Source organism: Zonotrichia leucophrys, chromosome 7 (genome assembly GCF_028769735.1).
Source record: "Zonotrichia leucophrys gambelii isolate GWCS_2022_RI chromosome 7, RI_Zleu_2.0, whole genome shotgun sequence".
Taxonomy (NCBI): Eukaryota; Metazoa; Chordata; class Aves; order Passeriformes; family Passerellidae; genus Zonotrichia; species Zonotrichia leucophrys.
In genome coordinates, this window is record NC_088177.1 from 26,074,137 (window position 1) to 26,094,448 (window position 20,312).

Consider the following 20,312-nt stretch of genomic DNA (forward strand, 5'->3'; position numbering starts at 1 on the left):
TGAACACTCCATCCTCTGTACAACAACTGCCACAGAACATAACCAGAAAACTCCTATGTGGATTATTATGCATTTAGCCCTGTACAATTTCAAAAATTTCAAACAAAATTCTAAATAGGTGAAGCCTTTAAAAGTTCTGCCCATGTCCTAGTGTGAAACTCAAAAGAATAAAGAGGTTTCACAGTGTTTATTTTGCTTGCTACACCACAGAGGGACACATATCAGTCTCATTCCCATCTCTGCAAATTGGTTAATGCTTGTAAATGCTCTGACCTCCACCACTAAGTTTTTTCTATAGCAGTCTTCTTTCTTTCTGATAGGTTCAGATCAATTTTCTCTTCTGAATGAAGAGGCTGAACAGTAATGACATTTTTATTGCTTTTAACTATGTCAGATTGAAAAAGATACCAACACCCATCCAACAGTTAATAGGGAAGCTAATGCAATTCCCAGACTGAATTTAAAATTAACAGTTACTAGGGAAGTTAATACAATTGCCATCTGAAGGGCAAGAGATGAGATTTTGAGTCCTCCTTAAAGAGTGCTCTCTATTTTTAAAAAACACATTGTGTAAACAAAAAGGCTTTTGAGTACACATTTGAAAAACAATGTCATATTTGATTAAGGACATAATGCAACTTACTCAAGTCTATTGTTAAAGGAATTTACTGGAAATATCTGTCAACACACCCAGGCATCAGCCTCCTGTGTGTATCCCAGTGCACAGCCAAGTCCACGGCTCCTGCATGGCAAGGGCAAGGCAGCACAGACAATCCAGGAAGCAGCAGGGTCAAACAGAGATTTTGTTCACCCCTATTGCTGACCATGAGACATTTCACAAGCCCCTTTACCTCAGTTATACCTCAGCCCTCTACAAAGAATGAATGATATTGAATTTGACTTTGTGACCTACAAACCCATTGTAAAAGTACTAAACAAATTTGTTATGGCTTATTTTTGTGAACACCACTCCACACCTCCAAACAAAGAATTATGAAAGACTTTCTTTTCATTCTCCTTAACCATTTTGATGAAACAAAAATTAGAATGATAAAAGGCAATTTATTTCCAATTTAATGGTTCACAGATTTGAAAGAGACACATTTATTTTCTATCTGCCACTTGCCATTTCCCTCTCAACTGCAACCTATAGTAAGTAAACCTAAAAGCAAAGACAACACATGCTGCTGATATGAGGCACTTCACAGAACTCTTCACAGAATGCCTTACTATTAATTGAATGTTGTCTTTCCCAGGAAAAAATATACTTTCTTAAATGGTGGTATTCAATGCTTGGATATTGACTACAAAGACGCCACTGGTTTGTGCTTTATCTTCAACACTTCCTTCCCTGAATTTCAGATGTTAGTCTCATTAAACTTATATTTGCTGTTTTTATACTAGTTTGATTGAGTCCTTCCAATAGAGTTAATTTAAGTTAAATTGTGTTAAAAAAAGGACATTTCTGACAATAGTCTTCCTATGCAAAACATTTTATTCTTTTAGTATTTTCATATTCTAATCATCTTTTGGATATACTTAATCCATAAGCATGCACTTAACAATTGTATATGATGATACTGAAGGTCTTTTCCTACCTAAATGATTCTATGATTTTAAGTGTATTGAATTGAAAAAACAAACCCACAATGTTAATGGATACATACAGAGTCACTTTAGTTGAATTTAAACATTCAATACCAAGGACTGAACACCTCTTATGGGGAAACAGTTTCTACTAAGGTGTAAGCATCAAGAGCATAACAATTCCTAAATTTACCTATTCAAAAACTACCAAAACTCAGCAGATATCAAAACTGCCACACAGATCCCATGGGAGATATGAAACAGTAAAGTGATATTTACTTTGTTTGTCCTCATTTTCAAATAAAGGTACAATCACAAATAAACAAGCCAGAGACCAGAGGGTCAGAACCCCTATTCTGGAACATACATTCCCTATTAGCAAGAGGTACCAGGTTCAGCTGGTCCTTTTACACAGAAAAAGAAACTTAGGTTTTAAGACAGTACTGATTTTAGTAATGAAATTTTTAATTTTTTAATCTCTTTAATATTTATTCATAATTACACTGTATGCTGTCTCTATTGAAATCGCTGCATTACAGCAATTATTATCTTCATATATGAACTCTTACATAAAACTGCTGCAACTTAAACTCTGAAATTCAAATTAAATTACAATCTTTCAAATTTTTAGCCCTTAGGCATTCAGTTCAACTTGAAGTATTGAGCTGTCCCTCTAAGCACAAGATGAAGGTCAAACAAAGGACACTTTTCTTTCAGCAGAAATACTTAATAGTTTCTGCTCAGCTCTTGTATCTTTAATGAATAGTTGACTGATAAGGTAAAAAGACAGGGAACACAGATAAACCTGTCAACTCAGAACAAAAACTTCTGTTCAATGCCACCTTTTGTAGATAAGGCAGAAACATTATTTTAGAATACACAGTAGATCAGCTTTGATTTACCATCCTGCAAACCATCATGAAAGCAGCCTCATCTACATAATAATTTAAATATACATATTTTTGTAACATACCTCTGTGCAATGGCTGAGGCATGGTTAAAATCTGGATAAGCAAAAGGGATGAGACATCTCTGTAAAGCACAGGAACTTCTGGCAGTTCTTCACTTACCAGCCTGGAAATAAAACCAAAAGAAAATCACTCCTGATACTATAAACCCATGTTCTTATTTTATTTTGTATTTATTTGAAATAGTATTACATTTGATATCAAGCTTACAGAAGCCTAATACCTAACAATTTGCTAGCTGATCTCAATTTTAGAATGGATCTCAAATAAAAAATGTAATGTTACTCATATAATAACTCATGAGGAAATTACCATTTGGGCATGTGATTGTGTTGAAATGTTTTAAAACACTGAAAACTGCCTGAACTCATTATGTCTATGCAAAGAGTCAAGGAATATTCAAACACTTGAACTGGTTTCCAAAGCATGGCATTTCACACATATACCTGTAACCAGGCTGTAACAATAAGAAATCCTCATAATACATTTAATGTTACAGGGAATGCTCCTGTTGGAAATCAGAGACTTTAGAAAAGCTACTGCTTTCCTTCATGTAAAGAAATAAAGGCTCAAGCAGCCATGACAGGTGGGATTATGCAATCTTACACACAGTCTTTATTAAACTCCCTGGATGTCTAGAAGGAAGCAAATCAGCACAGAGATAGTACAAACTGTTCAACTATCCAGACTTACTGATGTAACATCATCTTGTTTTCCTACACTAAAAAGCAAAAAAATGCTTGCAAATAGGATAGTTTCTAGCTTTGTGTAGCAATATTCAACAAAATTCCAACCAACAGTATTCTTCAGGTCAAATGGCCAAAAAAAAAATCAAATGGTGAAAAATCATTCTTCCCAGTTTTAACTGATATGGGGCGTGATGGAGATCTCAAGCAGGAGCAGCTTGAGCTAAAATATGATCCACACTCTCCCCATGAGCCTTTCCCTTCTGCAACACACACAGGTGCAAAGAGCTGGCTGTGCTCTTACTGCCCTTGGCAAGCAGTGGTGCTGCTGATCTGCACTGCAGGAGCCACACGGGAACTCCTGCTCTGACCCTGAATCTCCCACACAGAGCCGTCCTCTGCCAACGGCCAGCAGGGCTGCAAGGGAACCCACTGAGCTCCATGGACTGCACAAGGCTGCCCACTGGTGGTTTGTGGGTGCATGTGTGGGATCTTCAGCGTCCTCTAACAGCTTGGGGGATTCAACCAGCTCCTCATCTCCGAGGCCCATAAACATGATCCTGCTTTGGAAAAAAGACTACGTAATTATTGATTTCCTGAAAACTCAGGCATCTCTCTACAGAGGGCACTTCCAGGAGTCATCTGTGATATGAATTTTAACACATGGAAGCAGTCATACGAGAGAAGGATTAAAAGAATGCTTATGGTAACATGGCTGACTGATCTTGTAAAATGAAGGGAGGGAAAACATGGCCTAACTGGTCCTTTTGAATTAATGAACCCAGACAGCTACAAAATAAACACCATCTATAACCCTTTTGCTATAATCAATCATTTAATAAAATTATTGTTTCAAAGCACTGCAATATACATATATATACATATATACATGTGTGTATGTAAGCCTCCTAAACAAAACCCAAATATTCTAAAAATCAGTATATTGAATTCTAAAGAAGACAAGGGCGGCAAAAATTTGTATCACACTGCCAAGCTTCATTTTCAAAATTATACTGGCCATGAAGATACTCATCTCACTATGTCTAATTCTACTTTTACCTACACCTAGTTCTACCCTGTGATCTACAACACTGAATTTTAAAATAACCCTCATTGTGTAATGACTTTAAAACCATGGACATCCCTTAAATTACTTCTCATCTTTAATTCTTGGGAAAAATTTAATTTGGAATAATATTAAAAAAATCTGACTCCCTCTGGTCACATTTAGCTGAACACTTCTTTCCAACAGAGGTATCAATATTGTTTAATAGTTATGTAACAACTAGGTCAAATACCAGTTCTGCCCAAATTATTATATACATATATATCTATTTATCTATATCTATATATACACATCAACAAAATACCAAAATTGATTGGCATCAACATCACACATAAAGCAACTCATTTGCATGTGCAGGACCAACTGAATTACTTTCCTAATTTATTCAGTTCATAAGAATTGAGAAGCAAAGCTACATTAAATGTCAGGGGTTTAGATAAGCTGCTTTTGCTTACATCAAGTACTGCAGCACATGAATCACTTAAAAATTGCTCTGTCATTTGTTAAGAGTCTCAGAAACTTCTTCATTATGAAAATGGAACTGAAATTACAAAATGTGTTTAGAAATGTGTTTTATGGAAATTGTCCATTCTGTTAATCCCTAATGCATATATGCAAGCTTGATAAATCTGACTACAAAAACCTGTGCCACAGAAGCACTTAATAAAAAGAAAGCAAGTACAACAGCAAATAGAACCAAAGTGATACGATATGATTGAAATGTGTAATAGCTGTATGCTGAAGCAATTTTTAAAAGGGAGTTGGTGGTAAAATAAACTATCCATGTCCTAAAATGAAAAATGCAAAGCTATGGTCATTTCCATAGCTTTCCCTATGGAAATGACCTCTCCTCCAGCCCAAGGTAACTGGGCTGCACCTCTCTGTGCCAAAACCAGGGCTGCCTATCCCCTGACAGCTGAGAAACTGCCTCTGTATTCTGCATCCTCCTCCTGGAGAGCTGTTATGCAGGAGTCACTTCTTTGGGAATGGATACAGAGAAATGGGAAATTCTGTTGTACTCTGAAATAAGCAGCATTTTGCTGATGGTGGTTCCTTAGATTTACGCTCCCCATTCCCTCTTCTCTCAACCAGAGACACTTAAAAGTTTTTGGTTGATGCTAACTCCAACTAATTATAAAGGTAGAAATTCAGTAAGTAAAGTCAAAGCTCTGAGCCTCACACCTCTTTGAACTGTCTGACAAGAAAATTTGAGACACAGGGATATAGGTACACCTAAACTAAGGCTTCATCAACTAGGGCAAACTTATATTTTCTCCACAATTTGCAGGATAAGAAGCAAAGCACACAAATCCCAGATGGCAGAGAGGTCAAACTAATACACAGCTTCTGATATTCACTGCAAGAAAGCAGAATCCTACTATTTATTCTGTCTGCACCTTAGGATATAATCACAATTTCATATTTGCTCTTCGCTGTGTCACAGCAGATTTTCCAGCAGGTCAGTTTCTCATTATACAGTCACTGACAGTACTAACACTGGGCATCTCCCGTTCTCTTTCACCACGCTGCCCCCAGCAGTCCCTCGGCACCCGCTCCCAAACTCATTCCATTTAAGCTTTTTAAAACATGGATCTGCTGCTTGACTGTGTTCATGCAGCCTGCCTAAGTTCCATCAGCACAGCCAAAGAAGATGGTGAGCTATAGTGCAGGGGAAGGAAGAAACAGCCAAGAGCAAATACTCCAAAGCTGGCTCTGCTGAGAACACCCATGTACTGCACCCTCTGTCCTGAGAGGCAGCTGTTCCAGGCAGGATTTCTGTTGTATGGAACAGAGCACATAAGTCCTGCTGCAGCATGTGTATGTATAGACCCCCACTCACATAAACCTTGACCAAACCCTGCTATCCCACCATTCCTACTCTCTCTGTCTCAGGGTAGCTTCACAAAAACTGTGGCCTTTTTCCCCATTTCACAACAGTTTCTGTGATGGAGATGTGATTTAAGAGGTTCCTACACACAGCTGCTCAGTCCTATCCTGAGTTGCAGTTTGTTGCCCCAGTATGACACCATAAACAGTCTCTGAAGTGATCTAGCTTAGAATGAAACATCAGTAAAACACTGCAGAAAAAATAACCCAGCATTTCAGTTTATCATGCAGCTCCTCCCTCCAAGTGCTTCTGCTGCAAAGATCCTTAATGTTTTATCAATCCATTCTTTGCTGATATATTCTGTCTATCAAAATAGACACAAAAATTTCAGCCTTTGTAGAGATTTAAATTTTAAAAAACATGTATATCCTTTCATCTCATGTTTGTTGCTCCTGAAACAGGGCCTGTTTGGACTAGTTCATTAAATTCACATCTGGGTTTAGCAATTATTGCCTCCAGCTGCTCCTTGCCTGCCCCCTGCCAGAAGCTATTATTCCCCCTTTGCACCACAATAATTGTTTATTTGATCACTATTGAAACCAGATCTGCCCCAGAAGAACAATTTGCTTAAGTACAGCCTGTGGGACCAAGCATACATTGAATTTTGCAACATAAACTGCACAGGAGAAATAATCTACTAAAACATTCACAGTTCACCAGACTCAGCTTCTTCTTTTTCCCCTTTATCTTCCAAACAGCTCACATTATTTAGGCCCTTTTTGATAGTCTATCTTCTTGCTCAAGATTTCCTTATTTCTACTTAACCTTTCTGTGGCTGCTTGAGCTTCTCCCTACCTTTCCTTTCAGTTGCCATTTTCAGCTACAAGGAGATCTAAATACAATTGTAGAAGACATGGACAAAACTGGTGGTTTTGGGAAGTGAAGGAATTCTGAGAGACTCTTTACAAGGTACTTTTATCAGTTCTCCCAGACACAGGAAATCTAAGGCATTATTTATGAAGAATGACAGCTGAGTTGTAGAAAACTGAGATAAAAATTGTGGGTTCTACATCCGGGTAGTTCTATTTGTAAATATTTATGTATATTTAAAGAAAATAGCTACAATTAAATGAGAATGAGAATACAATGTAATGGGGACTTGTTTTCCACAGATTTTTGCTTGTGAGGGGGTTTTGTTTTTCTTTCCATTTAAAAAATTATCATTTTAAATAAATGAAGATTAAACTAGCTTCTCTGGAAAACTGCTTTCAAATCAAATAATAATTTAAAGTGAAAATTAAATAGAAAAAGATGGCATATTGGTTTGAAGATATTTTTCTTCTGTGAGTTCCCTAAAGTTAAATTGTTTGGAATCACAGTAATACAGTCAGAAAATATAGAACTTTTTCTCTCACTGACATTTTTTTCTATAAGTCTTTGCTTGAAGTCTCATGTGCAGGTCAGGCTGATGCTTTAGGTGACTTGGTTAACTTCAAAGCAGCAGAATGCCATTCACATCTAAAATCTGCAATGATTATTTCTCCACCATCCTCTTAAGATTTTTCAGTTTTCAGCAGTGTGTCACCTTCTAACTGCTCTGAGTACTCTTCCCTGTACCTGAAAAATTCTGCTATTCTGTACCTCAGAAGGATGTGTGACTCTAAGAAGTGTGCAATCAGATCATGCACACCAATCCTATGAATGCCATCGTCAAGTCAAACTACCACTTCAAATTTCTGCAGTATAATTACAGATACTCATTTTATGCTCCAATTTATACATGAAAAACATGTCCTCAAATTGCCTCCTTTGTAGTGCTCTGGTGCCTGCAGACTAAGGAAGGAAAAACATTACAAGAGTGAGCAAAAATCTTCCAGCTCAAAAGCATCTGTGCCTCTCACCAGTAAATTATTTCATGGCAAAATGGATGCTATTTCAGTTGTAGCTTCCTACAAACCATTTAGGACTTTGTGCCAAACCAGTATCATCAAGTCTACTATGAAATATTGAAAACCAGTGCAGAAGACACGAGAACTGCTCAAATACATTCCCAGCATGCAAACCCTTCTGCAAAGCAAGGCATTACAGACCTGCAGTAACATTAAGTGATTCAAAATATTGCCCAGTGAAAGCTAACATGCTGCACTTTAGCCTTGACATGACCAAGGCATGGTGAATCCCATCAGCTCTGCAGGCCCCCTCTATTAACAAACAGCTGCTTCCAAAGGCAGCAAGCTCCTCAAATGCCAAAATGAGAAGTGCATGATCTGTCCCACAGCCATTGTGGCCACATGATCTTAATTCTGCTGCACATAACTCAGCCAACCATACACCAAATTTATTAACATCATCCCACTGCTCAATCTAGGTCAGGGCTCAATCAGAATCACATGAAAATAGACCCTCAAAGCAGTCTGAATGTATGCTGAACAGGTTTTCAGATTATAAAATGCCTGATACTTTCTTCTGCTAATAGTTTATAAATTACTCTCTTAATACAGTTTAATTACTCCAGTATCCTAATGTTCATTGCAAAAAGAAGCCTGGGTCCAAGAGAAAAATAAAATCTTAAACTAGAAACTAGAACAATTGTTTTAATAGTCTTCCCCACTTTGCAGTTAGGATTGTGGCATCACAATTCTAGATCAGTTTTTGAAATTGCATGATGCTTTCCACCTCAGGCTCCCAGAAGCACTCACAAACACACAGCTGGAGAGGCACTAAAAGGACAGTCTTTTGACATAACTGCAAGCTACAAAAGGTAGAGCTTAGGATGAAGAAGATGCTTAAGGTGCTAAGAGAAAAAATATATACTGTTTTCCTCTTATGAGGAAAAACCATAATCTGGTTTCAGGCAAGAAACCTTTCTCCTCGTCATCAAGGTAGAATCTGAAAAGTGATGGGTCTTAAGTCAAGTAAGGAGATGAGTCCTTGCAGAACAAAGTACATGGTTTAATTTATTATATTGCTAAGCCTTGTACAGCTGTGTATGTAAAGTTCATTTTTTAAAGGCAAACTCAGATCAGTAACTTGCTTAAAAACAATAAGCTTGATGAAAATTTTAAGCCTAAAATATAATTATTTCTCACATATATTAGACCTATTTACAGGTATTAATCATTATTCAATTTTCCATAAGCTACCAGCTTATCTCAATGTAAATTTTGTTGAGCATTCATATCAAGAACAGCACTGCCCTATTTACTTACCCAATACTATTTAATTTGCATGTACTTAAGCCTGCAAGAGGTGTATTTAAACTTTAGCTCAAAATTCCTATTTGGCAGATTTTTATGTAAAAGAAATCGGAAAACATATTTTTACAAATTCATACATACAATTTTTAGATGTTAAGTCTTCACCAGCATACCTCACAGAGAATTTAAATTAAGACAAAGTTACCCAAAGTCCCTCTGTAAGGATGTTTCTTTCACCAGGCAAAACTGCTACAGGGTAAATTAAAATACTTGCTCTGAGTTTGTCTCCTGCGAGGGCTGGGTTAGTTTCCTCCAGGGATTGTATGCAGAGTCTATGCTGTAGAGGCGCATGTGCATGGCCAGCACGTGAAACAGCTGATCTGAAAGGGGAAGAAGACAGATTGCTCAGTATTACATACAGTGATAGGAACTTTTTACATTAAATTGTCATTGTGTATTTTACGAGATTCTGAGAAGCCTATCACGTCATTCCAAATATTTTTATTAAGGATTGTTTTATTTTTTTAAAAAAGAATTTGAAGAGAAGTAAGATTTCAATAGAAGGCAGTGAACACATGCAGATATACAGAAAAATGTTTCAGGGAAAGGCTGTTTAGAAAGCTTTGACCAGATCTCAGTTGTTTTGGTGCTCCATCTTCTTAATTACAGGCCCTTTTAAAAAATCCTGTTTCATATGCTGTTATATTGCCAAGGTTCTGTGTTCACTACACTTCCCTCTCCAGTTTATGCTAGAAGCAGTGATTTCTTAAACAATTAATCTTAACAGAGACTGATACACTTGTAATTTTTTTACTTTTGGCTTCCAATCCTCTCTCTCACTGTTAAGTTCTGTGCACCACACATTTGAAATTTAATCTAAAATTGCTACAAGTCCTGGCCTACAGCAAGATCACTTTGGTTCTTCATCTTTAAAAGGTTTATTATTCTTTCTGCCTTCATATGGTTATTTTGTAGGTAACTTCTGGACAAAAAAATCCTGAAACAAACAAAAGCCTGATTACACATCAATGACACTAACATAGCAACAGTCTTTATAATGTCACAGATTTGTCTGTACCACCTGCAGGCAGAATTTGCTGATACTCATAATTTCAAAACCTCTGTAGTTCCACTCTATCAAAAATATAACTTGCAAAACACTTGTAGAATTTTTCAAACAGAGGATGCATAATTACTCATGGTGATTTACTGCAGTATTTTACATTAAAACGCACATTTTATATTTATCTATGAATCATATGATCACACAAAGACAACATCTAACTCTTCCTTCCATTAAGCCACCCAAGAAGACAAGCACCACTTAGGTAAAGAGCATTTTCAGAAAAGGACACGCCATAAAGAGCACAGAATGGTTTGAGTTGGAAGGGACCTTTAAAGGTCATGTAGTCAAAGCGTCCTGCAATGAGCAGGGATATCTCCAACCCGATCAGGGACTATTCGGGACTCAGACTTCACTTTTTCAATGAATCTTTTTTTATCTTCAAAGATTTACACTGAAATAATAAAGTATTATTTCCTACAGTTTTGCTTACTTTTTTCTTCCTGTCACACTATATCTTGCTATTTGGTGTCATGCTTTTCTCCTGTTCAGTTTTCTAGGACCCTGCTTTCTTTCTCCCTTTCATTTTAACTTTTTCCCTTAGTATCCTGACATCATCTTTCCACCCCTTATCCTATCAATTGATCCCTTTGCATACTTCTCTCTAAATCTCTCTACATCTCTTTAAAACCCACTTGCTCAGCCTACACACTTACAGGTCCTCTCTTTCAAGTAGAAATAGCAGCTATTAATTTATTTTCCATAAATAGACAATTACTCAGAGGTACGCAATGGCCAAAAGAGTCGCATGATGCAATCAGCTGACTGCCAGAGCCTGAGGGCTGTAATTAGCTCCTGGGGTTTGTAAAATAATTGGAGCTGTGGATGGCATTGGAATTGATAGCTGCCACCTGCTTTCTGAATAAAAACAGTCAATGAGGACAAAATAAGTCATCTTTTCTCCTGGCAAGAGATTCTTAGCAAAACACTGCTTTGCTGATAAAGTTGAAAATATGAAATCTGAAAATATACTTGTATTCCATCAAAATAATAAAAAAACCCAAACCCCTCAAGCATGGTTTTATTTGGAATGAAACCCATGAAAATATCCGTGCCTTTTCACTAAAATGAAGGTTTTTTTCTCCCTCAACTATTCTTTGCTTTAAACAGAAACAGGCGACTACGCAAAATGAAAAAAAAAAAAAATTGAAAATTGTTCAGGGTAATTAATTCATCCCCTATTCCTTTAACAGCTACACTCCAGAGCTTTTACTAATATGAAATTAAGCAAGCAAGCATCAAATTCTAGCCCTGGAGAATTTATTAGTAATCTCCGAACGTGTAACATTTACGGAATGGGGACACATTGCGGGAGTGCCGGGATCTGCCCAGGAAAGCGCCGCTCCGCAGCCCGGGAAGGCACCGGCAGCACGCCGGGGCCGCCACTGGGGCCGCCACTGGGGCCGCCACTGGGGCCGCCACTGGGGCCGCCACTGGGGCCGCCACTGGGGCCGCCACTGGGGCCGCCACTGGGCCGACGGCCGCCACTGGGCCGCACTGGGCCGCCACTGGGCCGCCACTGGGCCGCACTGGGGCCGCCACTGGGGCCGCCACTGGGGCCGCCACTGGGGCCGCCACTGGGCCGCCACTGGCCGCCACTGGGGCCGCCACTGGGCCGCCACTGGGCCGCACTGGGGCAGCCACTGGGGCCGCCACTGGGGCCGCCACTGGGGCCGCCACTGGGGCCGCCACTGGGGCCGCCACTGGGGCCGCCACTGGGGCCGCCACTGGGGCCGCCACTGGGGCCGCCACTGGGGCCGCCACTGGGGCCGCCACTGGGGCCGCCACGGGGGCCGCCACGGGGGCCGCCACGGGGGCCGCCACGGGGGCGCCACGGGGCCGCCACGGGGGCCGCCACGGGGCCGCCACGGGGGCCGCCACGGGGGCCGCCACGGGGCCGCCACGGGGGCCGCCACGGGGGCCGCCACGGGGCCGCCACGGGGCCGCACGGGGGCCGCCACTGGGGCCGCCACCGGGGCCGCCACCGGGGCCGCCACCGGGGCCGCCACCGGGGCCGCCACCGGGGCCGCCACTGGGGCCGCCACTGGGGCCGCAGGAGCAGGCGGCTCCTCTCAGCCCGGCCCCGCCACCCCGCACCAGCTCCGGCCGAGGCACACACCAAGCTTCCTTTCTGCCTCATGCCACAGTCAATCCAATGGCTTCACTTACCGCTTACTGTGACTATGAACTGCTGGAGAAAGCCAAGGGAAACACCAGAGCACTGGGAAGCGAGAACTGGCAACTTGAGTGTGCACCAAGTGCTTGGTGCTGCGGCACGTCCTTATGCCTGAGGGACTGGCAGAATTTGTGGACTGCCTCGTATTTGTGGAATGCATAATTCCAAAACATAAGCATAAAAATACACAATGTCCTCCCATTTACTTATACCCTACTTGGAACCTTTAAAATACATGTAAGGGCCGTTTTTAAACAAGTACAAGCAAAACATTACCATGACAATGGCCCACAAACATCAATCGTGGCTAGTGAAGAGTGGGAAGGGAGGCCATAACCTCACCAGGTATCCCAAAGCCTCTCAGGTATCCCTCTGGCCCTCACAGTCCATCCTTCCAGGCAATTCTCTCCAGGAGAGCCCACCCTTGGTAAGGGGAAAGGCAGGATAAAGCTCCGAGTCACCAAAAGATCATTCTTAACCAATTTTTGTAGGAAGAATATTAATTTCAGAAAGCACAGCAGCAACAAAATTTGAAAAAAATTTAATATTATTCTCCTCTTCTAATAATGGTAATATTTGAGGCAGGCTGCATCCAGATAATTTGAATAAATATAAAGAATCACACAATTTGGATGCACAATATAACTCATTGCTGCAAGTCATCAGGGGCATGGGACAGTTCTAATATTTAGACATTTGAGTGGGCAAGATTGCTACTGTTTTAAAACACAATCATAGACTCAAGTATTGCCTACACTGACGCACTGCTGGCAAACTCTCTCAGCTTATGTCTTTGTTTTCACAGAATACATGTAAAGCTTAAACAACACATCATAGAATCATCTGGATTAGCAGTGAGAACTAGCTTTCAGTCCTATAAGCGTTCCTTAATCCATTTCTAAAAATAATGAAAATAACTATTGTTGTTTTGTTATTGTCACTGCTGTTCTTGGTAGATTTACTTTTTGGAGTTAATCTATTGTGAGAGAGGGCAATAAACTCAATTGGAATCTGTACGTTCAAAAGAGCAGCTCAATGGATAAGACACTGGCTTTGCACTGAGACTGAAGCTGTTCGAGGAAGCATTGTAATGCTGCTCTTCTCACAAACCCCAAAGATAATGGGTATTTTGTCTATATATCCACACTGCACCAGCACTTGCAGCTGCATTCTTTACTGTTTTTAATAATAAAGCAGACTCATTTTACAAATGTTGACAAAGCTCTTAAAAATATTCTGCTGTGTTACAATGCAAAAAGCAGAAGTCCACAAAGGCAGTTTCACAGCCCTTTTCAGTTTTAGTGTGATATGCACAGCACAAAAGATGACTAAATTCAAGACATAAAAAGACAACAATTTAATAGATGAATGATAGAAATTCTAAAAACGCTGTGCTCTATTGACAAAAATTAGCAATTCGGGAAGTTGAGTTCAGATTTAAGTTTTGGTCTTGTAATCTTGGTTTGATCTTTGCTGAGCTGATCCCAAATTTCTGTGTAAGTTTTGCTGCCTTTTTTCCTACATGTTTTTTTCTGGTCTCTTGACTGGTAAAGTAAACTCTCAAATGACCAGAGTTCAAATCAGATGATGTTTTCTGTTATTCACTCCAATTCCACAATGTAGAGCAATGTGCTGTCATAATGAAAACAAACAAAGGAATGAGCTGCCTTTGCCTTGCTTGCAACAGTCTAGATAATGTGTTTATACCCCCTCTCTTTATTTTAGGACATATACTGCTGTCATGGAATTTTTTGTCTTGATCCAGATTTCCCTTTTTACATTCCCTAAGTTAGTATTCATATTTACAACGTGAAAACATCACAGCAGTTCACTGCAGGTGGAATTGAAAACATCCTTGTCTCAACTGTGAAGATCTTACCAGACTAGGGATTCTTCCCCTTTCTTCTCCCATAGTTTCCTGGGACTATCAAGAAGAATGTAGATTATAACTAAAACCAGTTGATACAGCCAGATGGGACTTGATTGTCAATAAGGAGATTGAGAAATATTTTTCTCCTGGTAGAGATTTACATAGTCCACTTAGCAACAGCAGCTGCAAAGACCTGCTGACAACATCTTCCCATTCATCACTGATCCAGTAGACTTGAATCAGTAAAAAACCATGAAGGTCAGCAAAAGCCTATTAAGGCATTAAGACTGGATAGTCTTTACAAAATCTCTTACATCTTCACTAAGTCTTAATTGCTGATGGAGCAGCTAATTACCCTCTATACCAAACTCACCAGTGTATGACATCAACTTTAGCAACAGAATTCTAACAGTACCTATCCTTGCTTCTCCCACACTACATATTAGTGGCAGACCAAGAGTTTTAGAAAATACTTAAGATCATCTGCTGGTGACAAAAACTGCTTTTTCCAAGTTAGCACAAATGGGCACCAAGGGTCTGCAGACTGACAGCTCCTAACTGAAAAAAACTCCAAACCAAGCAAAAAATCCAAAAAACCAAATCCTGCAACACCAAAAAGCCCAATCAATGACAGAAACCCGCTGTAGCAAGGCATTCCTAAAAACTTATTTTATTATCTTTATTTTCAGTGGCTGCAGAGAGCTGCATAGGACTCTTTGCAACCATATTCACATCACCAATTATAGGAAAGAGACAGCTGCAACTCATCTTGAAAATCCTAAAAGAATTGGGTTTTTCTCCTAACAGGAAATACTAAGTGGCTCCAAGTGTCACTGTCCATATTCATAAAATGGAGACACCCATTACTTTCAACATAGTTGAAAAATTTTATACAGAAGAATCCTGAAGAGAAACAATGAGTTTCTATGCTCATAAAAACACTAAAAGCACTGATAAAACTGATACAACACAATCAAGATAAATGCTTCAAATGAATGACAAAAAGAAAACCAAAACAAACCAACCAAAACAATTCCCATGAAGCAATCCTGTTTCTCAATGTTTAGAGCCATTTCCAGAAGTTACAAAGGTGCTAGATGTCCTACTTAAGAAGAAATTAAACACCTCTTAAATAATTTTTTGATGTCCAGTCGTAAATAATGTCCTTTCCAATTAACGCAGTTGATGGTGCAATGCCAGACTGCTGTTTGTGGGAAGCATAAGGATAAGGAGCTCATTTACAGAGAAACTGAAGCCAGAGAACAAGAGGATAAAATATTTAATCTTTACCCAAAACCCTAATCCTATCCTTCTCAGAAAGGAGAAAAAGGAAAAACAAACAAAAAACCAAACCAAACAAACAAACAAAAAAGAAGAGACTAGACAGACAGAAAGAAAAGTACTATTTCAAAGTTAAAAAAGGAAGATTATAAATTCATTAATATGTAGCTTTAAAATGTTGTAGAACTGTTCATCAACTAGTGCAAGATTACCAGAGTACGAATAGCAAAGAAAAACATCTACATAAGTTAAAGAGAGGTCACAGAATTAGAGAATGCTTAGGCTTGGAATGGACCTTACAGAGCATCTAGCCCCCATCCCCCAGACCCTGCCATGTTCTATTAGACCAGGTTGCTCAAGGCCTTATATAAAAACTGTACAGAGAAATCACAATTATTCAGCCTTAATGCTGTGTTGTGACCCTGTTTGGTAAATACGGAACAATGAAGACAAACAGGTCTATTACACTTTATAAAACAGAGAAATAAGACTTGTACAGTTGTTATATATCATAATTTTCCCTAAACTCCTGAGAATTTGCAAGGCCATAGACTCTAAAACTGTAATGTATTCCTTCAAACAGGACTTGATTTTTAAGTAAAAAATAATAGGATACTATGCATTTTTTATTGCACACACATACAAAACTTTAAGCCTTAAAATGGCAATTTTGCAGGCAAATTTTCTTCACCATTCTTCTCACAAACACTTGGTCAGCAATACTAAGAGCTACATTAATCATTCTTAATTTTACTTCCCAAGAGTAGCTGCCCTCACAGTGCAATCTACTTAAACAGCTCTTGACCTATTTGTTCCCACCGTCTTCCCTGATCTTTGCTGCTGTAACAGCTCACCTGGACAATATATTCCATTCCCCACAATATCTAATCACCAAACTTCACAGTTGTTACAAGACTACTACAGAGTGGTATCTGCAGAACCCTGGCTGAGTAAATTTGCACACAATGATCTAGAGACGTTCTTTCAACACATGCACTTTTCTGGTACTTTGGTCGGCTGAGAAAGGGGGATAATGATGGTGGGGAAGGACAATGTGCAGTACATTGTTACTTTAATTTACTTTTTAAATTAACAATGTACAAATGGAATTAGTTGGGCAGTAACAGAAGACTTTTGTCCTAGAGGGAATGTGGACAGCACAGTGACAACCTGGTGAGATTTCTAGGGTAGCTTGTCACCTCAAAGGATGAGGAAAGCATCCCCCGGAAATTGTGTACCAAAAGACAGGGATGGGCCTAAGCTTTCTTTTTTCCCATGAAATCTGCTGCTATTGCTACATAAGCTTGACTTAAATAAGCATTAGTAGCAGTAGCAGTATTCTGGCAGGCTTTCCAGTTTTTCCTGACAAAAGAAAATGTCCACTTGTAACTGTTAATATTCCAATAAAAGATTAAAATATTTTCTTTTAAGAAAAAACCACTTCTGGCAGCAAGAAATTGCTTTATTTGACAATAACTAAAGATTTTAGAACAACAAAATTTGAAAGTTTCTATGAAAGAAAATTTGAAATACTTTGTGGAAGAACCAGACAAATTAAAGACATGGGATGTTGTAGCTGCATATTTCTAAGTATGACACCAAGTCATGAGCTACATTAGCATTCAGAAAACAAACTTCTTTCCTATTGCTAGCAACAACCAGGGTGAAACAAAGCTTTCCTGCTTCACCCTTAATATACTACTGGTGTTACTCACAAAAATGCAAACTTGTTAAAAAATATTACATGCATAGTATGACAATAGATTTCTAGATAATTGTACTCACGAGACATGAACAGCTCTAATGAAGAATTTGTGCAAATTATTTTTCAGATTTCTCTAACAGAAACAAAAAATCAAAGAATCCTTATGGCAGAAAAAAAATTGGTTTTAGAAGGAAAAAGTTGATGTAATTTAGAAAATACCAGAAAAAAACAGACATCTTTAGTCAATATTCTAATAATTTATACTGCATTTAATAACATGGAACTTACTTAAACATGATCTTTTCCCAGCTGTGCTTGCACCTCCTGAACACAAATTTCCTCCTCGGTGGACCAGCTCAAGTTCCAAGTTTGTTCTGTAAGAAAAACATAACAGTATTGCATGGAACAACATTATTCATGCTTCTACAGACACAAATGAATCATGACAAACTCCCAGCATACACTAAATAAAATAATACTGTGAACTAATCTTCAGTGTGACATACTGCCAAAATACAGCTCAGAACAAAACAAACTTTATTAAGATATTGTCATATATGGTTTTAAGTACTATATCAACACAGTACTATATTGAGTTGTGAGAGAAAAATTAAAAAGTGTTAATTCTGTGTCTTTCTTCTGTATGCACACACAGCATTATAAGGGAATTTATGTGCAAATCTGGAAAGACAACATACAGATTGGCTAACTTTCAGTCACTCATATATATCTAAAAAGCGTTCTCTCCATTGGCAAAGCTTTTGTTTCACTTCAGACAATCAGAGAGTACAATGGATATGGCATCAACTAAATATGAATACAGTCTAAATTATAATTAAAGCACTGCCCTTTATAGATAAGTTAGTTAATAAAAGCCTTGGAGGTTAATTCTGAATGAAATGCTATTCACTGCAGCTCATTAGTATGAACCAGTAGTTGTGTCACTGAACCTCTGCATGCCTCACTGATGCTTTGTTTCTCAGCATTACTGTAATCTGATACTTAGGCACCAATTGTTTAGGCCAAATTTGATAATTTTGTTTAATTTTGGAATTGGATATTTCAGTGCTGCATCTTTTACTCTCAAGATTTGAAGCAAACAATTTATGTTATATTCTCTGAGAGCCTGTTTTAGTAAGTCAACATAGCATTTAAAAATTAGAATAAAGAAATATTATTCTATTATTCTGAAGTGTTGTTTTGCTAATTCAATCCAAACTGCAAATCTCTTTCTAAACATATTTTGTCCTTTAATGAGAAATGAAACAATTTTAGGTTTGATATAATGTGACTGAATCCATATTAAAATCTATTCTAGAATTTTAGGCACATAACATATCCAAGCTAAGAACACCCCTCCCCCACCATTTAAGAAGAAACTAGAGGATTTTTATTCAAAACTAAATATTTTCAAGAATTTCAGCTTCATCAACTTGAAAGAATAATACATTTTGATATGCAGTGTTTGTTAAGATATTTTCCTATGTTTTTAAAATAGCAACATTTCTGAATATTCCTATCCCTAAGTTTGCAGCTTATGCCATCCATTTCTGAAGGAATGCTTTAATCCTCTCTACTCAGAAAAGGCAATTTAACATTGATAATGTGCCTGCTCAGAGCTCCATCTGGTTGCTGCTGATAAGGGCATCTGTGTGACAGGGGAATTTTCCACTCTTCAGGCGATTTGCAGTGCTCACTGAACTTCTGAAAATCTACCAGCAAGCAAGCAGGGACAGGGATTTCACATTAGTGGACAAAATAGCAGCTGTAGATCAGCATGTGCTGGTTCATCATGGGAATATGAAGGAAATCAGGATGTTTTATTTCTATGAACATTCTGATAACTAATTTGTAGAACAAAACCAATGACAGTCTTCCATTAAAATGAATATAATTAAGATTTAAATCAAAAGACTACCTGAATGTTTAAGAATAATTTTCTAGATCTCCAATTCAAAATTTCCCTTTCACCAAAGCATATGTGCCATTTCACAAAAAAAACCTCAGGGACAATTCTGAAAAATACCTCTTGCTGTTACATATGAGGTGTCATATAGTACTTTTTAGTGTAAGGAGTGTAAGGAAAGTGATTTCTGTAATCACATACTCTGTTCACATACACCATACCAGCTCTCACCTCCCACACTTCTTCATTGTCCTCAGCCCTCAAAGGCAGCACCCTATAGCTCAGCTTTCTTGGAAATGTAAGTATTAACCTTTTCCTTCAACAAGGCTCTTTGAAAACATATCTGTAACTTGGCATAAAAATGCAGAGTAGAAAAAGCATCTTCTGTGAAAATGAACACTGATCCTCCAGAAAATATCCTACATCAGGTACAGACCTCAAACATTTTTGAAGGAGATCAGTGTATCTCCTCCCTAATTTGAACTCCCTTCTGCCTTGAAGATTTGTGTATCCTCTGCCCTTTACTGAAGAAAAGTAATGAAGAAAAACTGGGGGCATCTGATAGAAGTGTGGAACACAGAGTGGTCTCTGAAAGAATCCTTTGCTATCTCAGAATCCTCAACATAAAGGATAGAGAATGAGAAAGAAAATCTATATAAGTGTCTTCTTTTCCTATCTAGAAATCTCAGCGTCATTCATTGCAGCAAAACATTGTGTAGGACACTGCCTTTATCCTCCTCACTCACAGAAAAAGCCCTGAGAAAATGGATTTCTCTCAGCTGTCCTGACTCCTGATTAAAAGCAGACCTACTTCATCCCTTCCTGGGAGCTTCTGTCAAAGGAACGTACTGGGGGTGGGAAGGGTGATTTCATATTTCTGGGAATTCATACAGGACAGAGTAGGGGGAAGTAAAAATGC

General features: G+C 38.6%; 1 protein-coding gene across 4 annotated transcripts in view; it reads right to left on the bottom strand.

Moving 5' to 3' along the window:
- UBR3 (ubiquitin protein ligase E3 component n-recognin 3) overlaps positions 1-20,312 on the bottom strand; it is a 98,636-nt gene that overhangs the window by 14,202 nt on the left and 64,122 nt on the right. For all 4 annotated transcript variants that reach the window (XM_064718461.1, XM_064718460.1, XM_064718459.1 and 1 more), the window contains 3 exons: positions 17,776-17,861; positions 9,607-9,712; positions 2,561-2,661 (listed from right to left, as the gene is read on the bottom strand). In XM_064718461.1, coding sequence (XP_064574531.1) covers positions 2,561-2,661; positions 9,607-9,712; positions 17,776-17,861 — 293 coding nt within the window. The remainder of the gene's footprint in view (positions 1-2,560; positions 2,662-9,606; positions 9,713-17,775; positions 17,862-20,312) is intronic.